This window comes from Coturnix japonica, unplaced genomic scaffold (genome assembly GCF_054131305.1).
Source record: "Coturnix japonica strain WE unplaced genomic scaffold, WE-NBRP24 Scf111, whole genome shotgun sequence".
In the NCBI taxonomy this organism is placed as follows: Eukaryota; Metazoa; Chordata; class Aves; order Galliformes; family Phasianidae; genus Coturnix; species Coturnix japonica.
In genome coordinates, this window is record NW_028189014.1 from 69,617 (window position 1) to 83,056 (window position 13,440).

The 13,440-nt window shown below is 56.4% G+C and overlaps 1 protein-coding gene across 1 annotated transcript in view; it reads left to right on the forward strand.

Annotated features, from left to right (window-relative positions):
• Positions 1–13,440, forward strand: part of DNMT1 (DNA methyltransferase 1) — a 75,464-nt gene that overhangs the window by 21,482 nt on the left and 40,542 nt on the right. The window contains exons 14-17 of the mRNA XM_085535207.1: positions 2,427–2,614; positions 5,064–5,253; positions 8,281–8,378; positions 11,577–11,790. Of these exons, the coding sequence (XP_085391333.1) occupies positions 2,427–2,614; positions 5,064–5,253; positions 8,281–8,378; positions 11,577–11,790 (690 nt within the window). The remainder of the gene's footprint in view (positions 1–2,426; positions 2,615–5,063; positions 5,254–8,280; positions 8,379–11,576; positions 11,791–13,440) is intronic.

Genomic DNA, 13,440 nt, shown 5'->3' on the forward strand with positions numbered 1-13,440 from the left:
TTATTATTACCCTATTGGGGTCTTCAATCCCACCCCATAACCCATCCCACCACTCACCCCTTTATTACCCCCCCTATCCCTATTGGGGTCTTTAATCCCACCCCTTCCCCCCCATATCCCTATAGGGTTCTTCAATCCCTTCCCCCCCATATCCCTATAGGGCTCTTCAATCCCACCCCTCTATCACTATTGGGGTCTTCAATCCCACCCCCCTTAATTATCCCTCTCTTACCCCTATAGGGGTCTTCAATCTCACCCCCAACCCCACTAACCCTATTGGGGTCTTCAATCCCACCCCATAACACTCCTATCCCTATTGGGGTCTTCAATCCCACCCCCCCACCCCTTTATTATCCACCCCCCCATCCCTATTGGGGTCTTCAATCCCACCACCCACCCCCCTACCCCTATAGGGCTCTTCAATCCCACTCCCCAGTCCCTATAGGGGTCTAACACCCCCCACCCTATATCTCCCCCCCCCAGACCACTGTCCCCCCCGTGGGGCTGAACTTCAACCGTTTCACGGAGGATTCCCTATTGATCCCTATTCCCACCCCTATATCCCTATAGGGTTCTTCAATCCCACCCCATAACACCCTATAGGGGTCTAACACCCCCTCCCCTATTACTTGTGCCCCCCCAGACCACCGTCCCCCCCGTGGGGCTGAACTTCAACCGTTTCACGGAGGATTCCCTATTGATCCCACCCCATAACAGCCCTTATCCCTATTGGGGTCTTCAATCCCACCCCTTCCCCCCCATATCCCTATAGGGTTCTTCAATCCCACCCCCCCCATCCCTATTGGGGTCTTCAATCCCACCCCATAACCCATCCCACCCCCCACCCCTTTATTACCCCCCCTACCCCTATTGGGGTCTTCAGTCCCACCACCCCCCATCCCTATTGGGGTCTTCAATCCCACCCCTCTATCCATATCAGGGTCTCCAATCCCACCCCCCATCCCTCTATCCCTATAGGGCTCTTCAATCCCACCCCTCTATCACTATTGGGGTCTTCAATCCCACCCCCCTTAATTATCCCTCTCTTACCCCTATAGGGGTCTTCAATCCCACCCCCCACCCCCCTAACCCTATTGGGGTCTTCAATCCCACCCCATAACACTCCTATCCCTATTGGGGTCTTCAATCCCACCCCTTTATCCCTATTGGGGTCTTCAATCCCACCCCTTCCCCCCCATATCCCTATAGGGCTCTTCAATCCCACCCCATAACACCCTATAGGGGTCTGACATCCCCCTCCCCTATTTCTTGTGCCCCCCCAGACCACGGTCCCCCCCGTGGGGCTGAACTTCAACCGGTTCACGGAGGATTCCCTATTGATCCCTATTCCCACCCCTTTATCCCTATTGGGGTCTTCAATCCCACCCCATAGCCCCCCTTACACCTATTGGGGTCTTCTATTCCACCCCTTCCCCCCCATATCCCTATAGGGTTCTTCAATCCCTTCCCCCCCATATCCCTATAGGGCTCTTCAATCCCACCCCTCTATCACTATTGGGGTCTTCAATCCCACCCCCCTTAATTATCCCTCTCTTACCCCTATAGGGGTCTTCAATCCCACCCCTTTATCCCTATTGGGGTCTTCAATCCCACCCCTTCCCCCCCATATCCCTATAGGGCTCTTCAATCCCACCCCCCCCCCATCCCTATTGGGGTCTTCAATCCCACCACCCACCCCCCTACCCCTATAGGGCTCTTCAATCCCCCCCCCCCCAGTTATTCCTATTGACTCATGGCCTCCCCATCCCTATAGGGGTCTAACACCCTATATCTCCCCCCCCCAGACCACCGTCCCCCCCGTGGGGCTGAACTTCAACCGTTTCACGGAGGATTCCCTATTGATCCCTATTCCCACCCCTCTATCCATATTAGGGTCTTCAATCCCACCCCATAACCCATCCCACCCCTCACCCCTTTATTACCCCCCCTATATCCCTATAGGGTTCCTCAATCCCACCCCTTTATCCCTATTGGGGTCTCCAATCCCACCCCTTCCCCCCCATATCCCTATAGGGTTCTTCAATCCCACTCCCCCCCCTATCCCTATTGGGGTCTTCAATCTCACCCCTCTATCACTATTGGGGTCTTCAATCCCACCCCCCTTAATTATCCCTCTCTTACCCCTATTGGGGTCTTCAATCCCACCCCCCACCCCCCTAACCCTATTGGGGTCTTCAGTCCCACCCCATAACACTCCTATCCCTATTGGGGTCTTCAATCCCACCCCCCCACCCCTTTATTATCCACCCCCCCATCCCTATTGGGGTCTTCAATCCCACCACCCACCCCCCTACCCCTATAGGGCTCTTCAATCTCCCCCCCCCCCAGTTATTCCTATTGACTCATGGCCTCCCCATCCCTATAGGGGTCTGACATCCCCCTCCCCTATATCTGTGCCCCCCCAGACCACCGTCCCCCCCGTGGGGCTGAACTTCAACCGTTTCACGGAGGATTCCCTATTGAGACACGCTCAGTTCGTGGTGGAGCAGGTGGAAAGTTACGACGAGGCCGGGGACAGCGACGAGCCCCCCGTCCTCATCACCCCCTGCATGAGGGACCTCATCAAACTGGCCGGGGTCACCCTGGGGAAGAGGTGGGACCCATAAGTTGGGGGGCAGGGGGGGTTGAATTGAGGTGGGGACCCATAAGTTGTGGGGCTGGGGGGGTTGAATGGGAAGAGGTGGGGACCCATAAGTTATGGGGCTGGGGAGGGGTTGGGGGGTTGAATGGGAAGAGGTTGGGACCCATAAGTTATGGGGCTGGGGAGGGGAGAGGTGGGACCCATAAGTTATGGGGCTGGGGAGGGGAGAGCGGGGGACCCGTAAGTTATGGGGCTGGGGAGGGAGAGATGGGGACCCATAAGGTATGGGGCTGGGGAGGGGAGAGGGGGGGACCCATAAGTTATGGGGCTGGGGGGGTTGAATGGGAAGAGGTGGGACCCATAAGTTATGGGGCTGGGGAGGGGAGAGGTGGGACCCATAAGTTATGGGGCTGGGGGGGTTGAATGGGAAGAGGTGGGACCCCATAAGTTGTGGGGCTAGGGGGGTTGAATTGAGGTGGGGACCCATAAGTTGGGGGGCTGGGAGGGGGAATTGATGTGGGGGGATTGAGGGAGTTGAATGGGAAGAGGTTGGGACCCATAAGTTGTGGGGCTGGGGAGGGGAGAGGTGGGACCCATAAGTTATGGGGCTGGGGGGGGAGAGGGGGAGAGAGGGGGGGGACCCATAAGTTATGGGGCTGGGGAGGGGAGAGGTGGGACCCCATAAGTTATGGGGCTGTGGGCGATTGAGATAGGGGGGTGGGGGGTTGAATGGGGTCACCCTGGGGAAGAGGTGGGACCCCATAAGTTATGGGGCTGGGGAGGGGTTGGGGGGTTGAATGGGAAGAGGTTGGGACCCATAAGTTATGGGGCTGGGGAGGGGTTGAATTGAGGTGGGGGGTTGAATGGGGTCACCCTTGGGAAGAGGTGGGACCCATAAGTTATGGGGCTGGGGAGGGGAGAGGGGGGGACCCATAAGTTATGGGGCTGGGGGGGTTGAATGGGAAGAGGTGGGACCCCATAAGTTATGGGGCTGGGAGGGTTGAATTGAGGTGGGAACCCATAAGTTATGGGGCTGGGGAGGGGAGAGGGGGGGACCCATAAGTTATGGGGTTGGGGAGGGGTTGAATTGAGGTGGGGGGTTGAATGGGGTCACCCTGGGGAAGAGGTGGGACCCATAAGTTATGGGGCTGGGGAGGTTGAATTGAGATGGGGGGGTTAGGGGGTTGAATGGGAAGAGGTTGGGACCCTATAAGTTATGGGGCTGGGGAGGGGAGAGGTGGGGACCCATAAGTTATGGGGCTGGGGGGGTTGAATGGGAAAAGGTGGGACCCCATAAGTTATGGAGCAGGGGAGGTTGAATTGAGATGGGGGGCTTGGGGGGTTGAATGGGAAGAGGTTGGGACCCATAAGTTATGGGGCTGGGGAGGGAGAGGTGGGGACCCATAAGTTATGGGGTTGAATTGAGGTGGGGGGTTGAATGGGGTCACCCTTGGGAAGAGGTGGGACCCATACGTTATGGGGCTGGGGATGGGAGAGGTGGGACCCATAAGTTATGGGGCAGGGGGGGTTGAATGGGAAGAGGTGGGACCCATAAGTTATGGGGCTGGGGGGGTTGAATGGGAAGAGGTGGGGACCCATAAGTTATGGGGCTGGGGAGGGGAGAGGGGGGACCCATAAGTTATGGGGCAGGAGAGGGTTGAATTGAGGTGGGGGGTTGAATGGGGTCACCCTTGGGAAGAGGTGGGACCCATAAGTTATGGGGCTGGGAGGGGAGAGGGGGGGAACAATAAGTTAAGGGGCTGGGGAGGGGTTGAATTGAGGTGGGTTGTTGAATGGGAAGAGGTGGGACCCCATAAGTTATGGGGCTGGGGGGGGGAGAGGTGGGGACCCATAAGTTATGGGGCTGGGGGGTTGAATGGGAAGAGGTTGGGACCCATAAGTTATGGGGCAGGGGAGGGAGAGGTGGGGACCCATAAGTTATGGGGCAGGGGAGGGTTGGGGGGTTGAATGGGAAGAGGTGGGACCCATAAGTTATGGGGCTGGGGGGGTTGAATTGAGGTGGGGGGGTTGAATGGGAAGAGGTGGGACCCATAAGTTGTGGGGCTGGGGGGGTTGAATGGGAAGAGGTGGGACCCATAAGTTGTGGGGCTGGGGAGGGGAGAGGGGGGGACCCATAAGTTGGGGGGCTGGGGAGGGGTTGAATTGAGGTGGGGGGGTTGAATGGGAAGAGGTGGGGACCCATAAGTTGGGGGGCAGGGGGGGGATTGAGGTGGGGTGGTTGAATTGAGGTTATGGGCCCCACTGCCCCCCATTGCCCCCTTCTTGTTTATGGGACCCACTGCCCCCCATTGTCCCCTCCTTAATTATGGGCCCCGGTCCCCCCCACTGCCCCCCATAGCCCCCTTGTTGTTTATGGTCCCCCCTGACCCCCATTGCCCCCCATTGCCCCCTTGTTGTTTATGGTCCCCCCTGACCCCCACTGCCCCCCATTGCCCCACAGACGCGCGGTGCGGCGCCAGGCCATCCGTCACCCCACGCGCATCGACAAGGACAAGGGTCCCACCAAAGCCACCACCACCAAGTTGGTTTATCTCATCTTCGACACCTTCTTCTCGGAGCAGATCGAGAAGGACGAGAGGGAGGACGACAAAGAGAACGGCACCAAGAGGCGGCGCTGCGGGGTCTGCGAGGTGCGGGGCCTAAAGGGTCCTGGAAGGTCAAAGGGATGGGGGGTGGGGGGGTTGGGTTGGGTTGGAAGGGTCTTTGAAGATCGAAGAGCAATGGGGTTGGTTGAGTTAGGTTGGGTTGGAAGGGTCCTTCAAGGTTATGAATGGGTTGGAAAGGTCCTTAAAGGTCAAAGAGACATGGGTTGGGTTGGGTTGGGTTGGGTTGGAAGGGTCCTTGAAGATCATATAACCATGGGAGGGGGTTGGTTGGGTTGGGTTGGGTTGGGTTGGAAGGGTCTTTGAAGGTCGAAGAGGGTTGGGTTGGGTTGGGTTGGGTTGGGTTGGAAAGGTCCTTGAAGATCATATAACCATGGGATGGGGTTGGTTGGGTTGGGTTGGGTTGGGTTGGAAGGGTCTTTGAAGATCGAAGAGCAATGGGGTTGGTTGGGTTGGGTTGGAAGGAGCCTTATAGGTCAAAGAACTATGGGGTTGGGTTGGGTTGGGAGGGTCTTTGAAGGTCAAAGAGACGTGGGATGGTCGGGTTGGGTTGGGTTGGAAGGGTCTTTGAAGATCGAAGAGCAATGGGCTTGGTTGGGTTGGGTTGAGTTGGGAAGGTCCTTCAAGGTCAAAGAGTGATGGGTTGGGTTGGGTTGGGAGGGTCCTGAAAGGTTAAAGGGATTTGGGGTTGGTACAAGGAGAACGGCACCAAGAGGCGGCGCTGCGGGGTCTGCGAGGTGCGGGGGTCTAAAGGGTCCTGGAAGGTTAAAGAGATGGGGGGTGGGTTGGAAGGGTCCTGAAAGGTTAGAGGGATTTGGGGTTGGTACAAGGAGAACGGCACCAAGAGGCGGCGCTGCGGGGTCTGTGAGGTACGGGGGTCAAAGGGTCCTGGAAGGTTAAAGAGCCATGGGTTGGGTTGGGAGGGTCCTGGAAGGTTAAAGAGACGTGGGTTGGGTTGGTTGGGTTGGGTTGGGTTGGAAGGGTCTTTGAAGATTGAAGAGCAATGGGGTTGGTTGGGTTGGGTTGAGTTGGGAAGGTCCTTCGAGGTCAAATAGTGATGGGTTGGGTTGGGTTGGAAGGGTCCTTATAGGTCAAAGAGCCATGGGGTTGGGTGGGTTGGGTTGGAAGGGTCCTTCAAGGTCATAAATGGGTTGGAAGGGTCCTTCAAGGCCAAAGAGACACGAGTTGGGTTGGGTTGGAAGGGTCTTTGAAGATTGAAGAGCAATGGGGTTGGTTGGGTTGGGTTGGGTTGGGTTGGGAGGGTCTTTGAAGGTCTGCGAGGTACGGGGATGTTGGGGGAAGGAGGGGGTCCAAAGGGTCCTGGAAGGTTAAAGAGATGGGGGTTGGGGGGGTTGGAAGGGTCTTTGAAGATCGAAGAGACGTGGGTTGAGTTGGGTTGGGTTGGAAGGGTCCTTGAAGGTCAAAGAGACGTGGGTTGGATTGGGTTGGGTTGGAAGAGTCCTGAAAGGTTAAAGGGATTTGGGGTTGGTACAAGGAGAACGGCACCAAGAGGCGGCGCTGCGGGGTCTGCAAGGTGCGGGGCCTAAGGGTCCTGGAAGGTTAAAGGGATGGGGGGTTGGTAGGGTTGGGTTGGGTTGGAAGGGTCCTTCAAGGTCAAAGAGTGATGGGTTGGGGTTGGTTGGGTTGGGTTGGTTGGGTTGAGTTGGGTTGGGTTGGGTTGGGTTGGGTTGGAAGGGTCCTGCAAGGTTAAAGAGTGATGGGTTGGGTTGGGTTGGGTTGGGTTGGGTTGGGTTGGTTTGGAAGGGTCCTTGAAGATCAAAGAGACACGGGGTAGGTTGGGTTGGTTGGGTTGGGTTGGGTTGGGTTGGAAGGGTCTTTGAAGGTCGAAGAGCCATGGGTTGGGTTGGGTTGGTTGGGTTGCGTTGGGTTGGAAGGGTCTTTGAAGGTCAAAGAGACATGGGGTTGGTTGGGTTGGGTTGGGTTGGAAGGGTCCTTGAAGGTCAAAGAGCTTTGGGGTTGGTTGGGTTGGGTTGGGAGGGTCTTTGAAGATCTGCGAGGTACGGGGTCCAAAGGGTCCTGGAAGGTTAAAGAGATGGGGGGTGGGTACAAGGAGAACGGCACCAAGAGGCGGCACTGCGGGGTCTGCGAGGTGCGGGGCCAAAGGGTCCTGGAAGGTTAAAGGGATGGGGGTTGGAAGGGTCTTTGAAGGTCATAAATGGGTTGGAAGGGTCCTGAAAGGTTAAAGGGATTTGGGGTTGGTACAAGGAGAACGGCACCAAGAGGCGGCGCTGCGGGGTCTGCGAGGTGCGGGGCCAAAGGGTCCTGGAAGGTCAAAGAGATGGGGGGTGGGGGGGTTGGTTGGGTTGGGTTGGAAGGGTCCTTCAAGGTTAAAGAGTGATGGGTTGGGTTGGGTTGGAAGGGTCCTTGAAGGTCAAAGACACGTGGGTTGGGTTGGGTTGTGTTGGAAGGGTCCTTATAGGTCAAAGAGACACAGGTTGGGTTGGGTTGGAAGGGTCTTTGAAGGTTAAAGAGCCATGGGTTGGGTTGGGTTGGGTTGGGTTGGAAGGGTCCTTGAAGGTCAAAGAGCTGTGGGGTTGGTTGGGTTGGGTTGGGTTGGAAGGGTCCTTCAAGGTCAAAGAGACATGGGGTTGGTTGGGTTGGGTTGGGATGAGTTGGTTTGGTTTGAGTTGGGTTGGGTTGTGTTGGGTTGAGTTGTGTTGGGTTGAGTTGGGTTGGGTTGAATTGGGTTGTGTTGGGTTGGGAAGGTCCTGGCAGCTCAAATAGACACGGGATGGGGTTGTGTTGGGTTGGGAAGGTCCTGGTAGATCATATAGACATGGGGTGGGGTTGGGTTGGGAAGGTCCTGGCAGCTCAAATAGACATGGGTTGGGTTGAGTTGGGTTGGGTTGAGTTGGGTTGTGTTGGGTTGGGAAGGTCCTGGAAGATGAAATAGACATGGGTTGTGTTGGGTTGGGTTGTGTTGGGTTGGGAAGGTCCTGGCAGCTCAAATAGACATGGGATGGATTGAGTTGTGTTGTGTTGTGTTGGGTTGGGTTGGGAAGGTCCTGGCAGCTCACAGGTGCCGCCCCCCAGGTCTGCCAGCAGCCCGAGTGTGGGACGTGCAAGGCCTGCCAGAACATGGTCAAGTTTGGGGGCAGCGGCCGCAGCAAACAGGCCTGTCTGCAGAGGAGGTCTGCCCCACTGCGCCCCATAGAACCCCATTAACCCCCATATAAACCCCCATATAAAGCCCATAGCCCCACAGCGCCCCATAGAACCCCATTAACCCCCATATAAACCCCATAACCCCCATATAACACCTATATAAACCCATAGCCCCCCCATATAACCCCCATATAACCGCCATAGCCCCCCATAATCCCCCATATAAACCCCATCGTGCCCCCATATCCCCCCATAACCCCACATATCCCCCCATAACCCCACATAAAACCCCCCATAGCCCCCCATAACCCCCCATATCTCCTGTAACCCCCTATAAACCCCCCCATTACCCCCCATAACCCCCTATATCCACCCCATATCCCCCCATAACCCCCTATATCCACCCATAACCCCCCATATCCCCCCATATAAACCCCCCATAACCCCCCATATTCCCCCATAACCCCCCATATAACCCCCCATATTGCCCCATAACCCCCCATATAACCCTCATATCCACCCATAACCCCACATAAAACCCCCCATAACCCCCCATAGCCCCCCATAGCCCCACCATAATGCCCTATAACCCTCCATAGCCCCCATATATAACCCCATAACCACCCATATAACCCCCATAGCCCCCATATAACCCCATAACTTCCATATAACACCCCATATCCCCCTATATCCCCCTATCCCCTATATCCCCCCTTATCCCCCATATCCCCCCTTATCCCCCCATATCCCCCCATATAACCCCCCACAGCCCCCATATAACCCCCCATATCCCCCCATAACCCCCCATATAACCCCCCATAACCCCCCATAGCCCCCCAATATCCTCCATATCCCCCTATATCCCCCCATACCCCCCTATATTCCCCTATATCCCCCCATACCCCCCTATATTCCCCTATATCCCCCTTTTTTCCCCCCTATATCCCCCCATATCCCCCCATATGCCCCTTATATCCCCCTATATCCCCCCCGTATCCCCCCATATCCCCCCATATCCCCCCATATCCCCCTATATCCCCCCTATATCCCCCCTATATCCCCCCATATCCTCCCATATCCTCCCATATCCCCCCATATCCCCCTATATCCCCCTATATCCCCCTATATCCCCCTATATCCCCCCATCTCCCCCCATCTCCCCCCATATCCCCCCATATCCCCCCATATCCCCCCTATATCCCCCTATGTCCCCCTATATCCCCCCATATCCCCCTATATCCCCCCTATATCCCTCCTATATCCCCCCTATATCCCCCCTATATCCCCCCATATCCCCCCTATATCCCCCTATATCCCCCATATCCCCCCTATATCCCCCCATATCCCCCCATATCCCCCGTATATCCCCCTATATCCCCCTATATCCCCCCATATCCCCCCATAACCCCCTGTAAACCCCCCATATCCCCCCTATATCCCCCTATATCCCCCCATATCCCCCCTATATCCCCCCATACCCCCCTATATCCCCCCATATCCCCCCATATCCCCCCTATATCCCCTATATCCCCCCTATATCCCCCCATATCCCCCGCGTATCCCCCCATATCCCCCCTATAAACCCCCCATATCCCCCCACAACCCCCTGTAAACCCCCCTTAGCCCCACATAACCCCCCTATATCCCCCTATATCCCCCCATATCCCCCCTATATCCCCCCATATCCCACTATATCCCCCCATATCCCCCCTATATCCCCCTATATCCCCCCTATATCCCCCCATATCCCCCCTCTATCCCCCCATATCCCCCCATATCCCCCTATATCCCCCCATATCCCCCCTATATCCCCCCATATCCCCCCATAAACCCCCCTTAGCCTCCCATAACCCCCTGTAAACCCCCCTTAGCCCCCGTAACCCCCCTATATCCCCCCTATATCCCCCCTATATCCCCCATATCCCCCCTATATCCCCCCCATATCCCCCCTATATCCCCCTATATCCCCCCATATCCCCCTATATTCCCCTATATCCCCCATAACCCCCCTATATCCCCCCCATATCCCCCACACCCCCTATATCCCCCCCATATCCCTCCCATATCCCCCCTATATCCCCCCATATCCCCCATATCCCCCCTATATCCCCCATATCCCCCCTATATCCCCCCATATCCCCCTATATCCCCCTATATCCCCCTATATCCCCCCCATATCCCCCCATATCCCCCCTATATCCCCCCTATATCCCCCCATATCCCCCCATAACCCCCTATAAACTCCCCATATCCCCCCATATCCCCCCTATATCCCCTCATACCCCCCTATATCCCCCCTATATCCCCCCATATCCCCCCTATATCCCCCCATAACCCCCCATATCCCCCCATAGCCCCCCATATTCCCCCATAACCCCCCATATAACCCCCCATATTCCCCCATAACCCCCTATAAACCCCCCATAACCCCCTATATCCCTCCATAGCCCCACCATATCCCCCCATAACCCCCCATAACCCTACATAAAACCCCCCATAGCCCCCCATAACCCCCCATATCTCCCCGTAACCCCCTCATATCCCCTCATATCCCCCCATATCCCCCTATATCCCCCCTATATCCCCCCTATATCCCCCTATATCCCCCCATATCCCCCCTATATCCCCCCTATATCCCCCCATATCCCCCCATATCCCCCCTATATCCCCCCATATCCCCCCATATCCCCCCTATATCCCCCCATATCCCCCCATATAACCCCCCACAGCCCCCATATAACCCCCCATATCCCCCCATAACCCCCCATATAACCCCCCATAAACCCCCCATAGCCCCCCAATATCCTCCATATCCCCCTATATCCCCCTATATCCCCCTATATCCCCTCATACCCCCCTATATCCCCCTATATCCCCCTATATCCCCCCTATATCCCCCCTATATCCCCCCTATATCCCCCTATATCCCCCTATATCCCCCCTATATCCCCCCCATATCCCCCTATAAACCCCCATAGCCCCTATATAACCCCTATATCCCCCCATAAACCCCTATATCCCCCCATAACCCCCTGTAAACCCCCTATATCCCCCCTATATCCCCCCCATATCCCCCTATAAACCCCCATAGCCCCTATATAACCCCCATAGCCCCCCATATCCCCCCTATATCCCCCTATATCCCCCTATATCCCCCCATATCCCCCCATATCCCCCCATAGCCCCCCATAACCCCCCCTATAGGTGTCTATGGTGCCCCACAGGTGCCCCAATCTGGCAGTGCGGGAGGCAGATGAGGATGAGGAGGTGGACGACAACATCCCCGAGATGCCGTCCCCTAAAAAGATGCTGCAGGGGAGGAAGAAGAAGCAGAACAAGAGCAGGATCTCGTGGGTGGGAGACCCCATAAAGGTGAGTTATGGGGTGGGGGGCCAGATATGGGGTTATGGGGGGGCTATGGGGGGTTATATGGGGGTTATGGGGGTGGGAGACCCCATAAAGGTGGGTTATGGGGTGGGGGGCCAGATATGGGGTTATGAGGGGGCTATGGGGGGTTATATGGGGGTTATGGGGGTGGGAGACCCCATAAAGGTGGGTTATGGGGTGGGGGGCCAGATATGGGGTTATGAGGGGGATATGGGGGGTTATATGGGGGTTATGGGGGTGGGAGACCCCATAAAGGTGGGTTATGGGGTGGGGGGCCAGATATGGGGTTATGAGAGAGCTATGGGGGGTTATGGGTTTTATATGGGGGGTTATGAGGGGGCTATGGGGGGTTATGGGGGTGGGAGACCCCATAAAGGTGAGTTATGGGGTGGGGGGTCCAGATATGGGGTTATGAGGGGGCTATGGGGGGCTATGGGGGGTTATATGGGGGTTATGGGGGGCTGTGGGGGGTTATATGGGGCTTATGGGGGGCTATGGGGTTTATATGGGGGCTATGGGGGGTTTATAGGGGGTTATGGGGGGCTATGGGGTTTATATGGGGGTCTATGGGGTTTATATGGGAGTTATGGGGGTTATATGGGGGGTTATGGGGGTCTATGTGGGGCTGTGGGGGGGATATGGGGGTTATGGGGGGATATGGGGGACATGGGGGCTTATGTGGGGTGTTTATGGGGGGTTATGGGGGGCTATGGGGGGATATGGGGGCTTATATGGGGTGTTTATGGGGGGTTATGGGGGATTATGGGGGTTATATGGGGGGTTATGAGGGGGCTATGGGGGTTATGGGGGTGGGAGACCCCATAAAGGTGGGTTATGGGGTGGGGGGCCAGATATGGGGGGTTATGGGGGTTATAGGGGGCTATGGAGGACTATGGGGTTTATATGGGGGTTATGAGGGGGCTATGGGGGGTTATGAGGGGGCTATGGGGGGTTATATGGGGGTTATGGGGGACTATGGGGGTTATATGGGGGGTTATGGGGGCCTATGGGGTTTATATGGGGGTTATGGGGGGGCTATGGGGGGTTATGGGGGGTTATATGGGGGGTTTTGAGGGGTTATAGGGGGTTATGAGGGGGCTATGGGGGGTTGTGGGGTTTATATGGGGGGTTATGAGGGGGCTATGGGGGGTTATATGGGGGTTATGGGGGACTATGGGGGTTATATGGGGGTTATGAGGGGGCTATGGGGGGTTATGGGGTTTATATGGGGGGTTATGGGGGCTTATAGGGGGTTATGAGGGGGCTATGGGGGGTTGTGGGGTTTATATGGGGGGTTATGGGGGGCTATGGGGGATTATGGGGTTTATATGGGGGGTTATGGAGGGGCTATGGGGGGCTATGGGGGTGGGAGACCCCATAAAGGTGGGTTATGGGGTGGGGGGCCAGATATGGGGTTAAGAGGGGGATATGGTGGGTTATGGGGTTTATATGGGGGGTTATGGGGGCTTATAGGAGGTTATGAGAGGGCTATGGGGGATTATGAGGGGGCTATGGGGGCTATGGGGGGTTATAGGGGGCTATGAGGGGTTATGGGGGGTTATATGGGGGATTATGGGGTTTATATGTGGTTTATATGGGGGCTATGGAGGGTTATATGGGGGGTTATGGGGGTTATAGGTGGTTATGAGGGGGCTATGGTGGGTTATGGGGGTGGGAGACCCCATAAAGGTGAGTTATGGG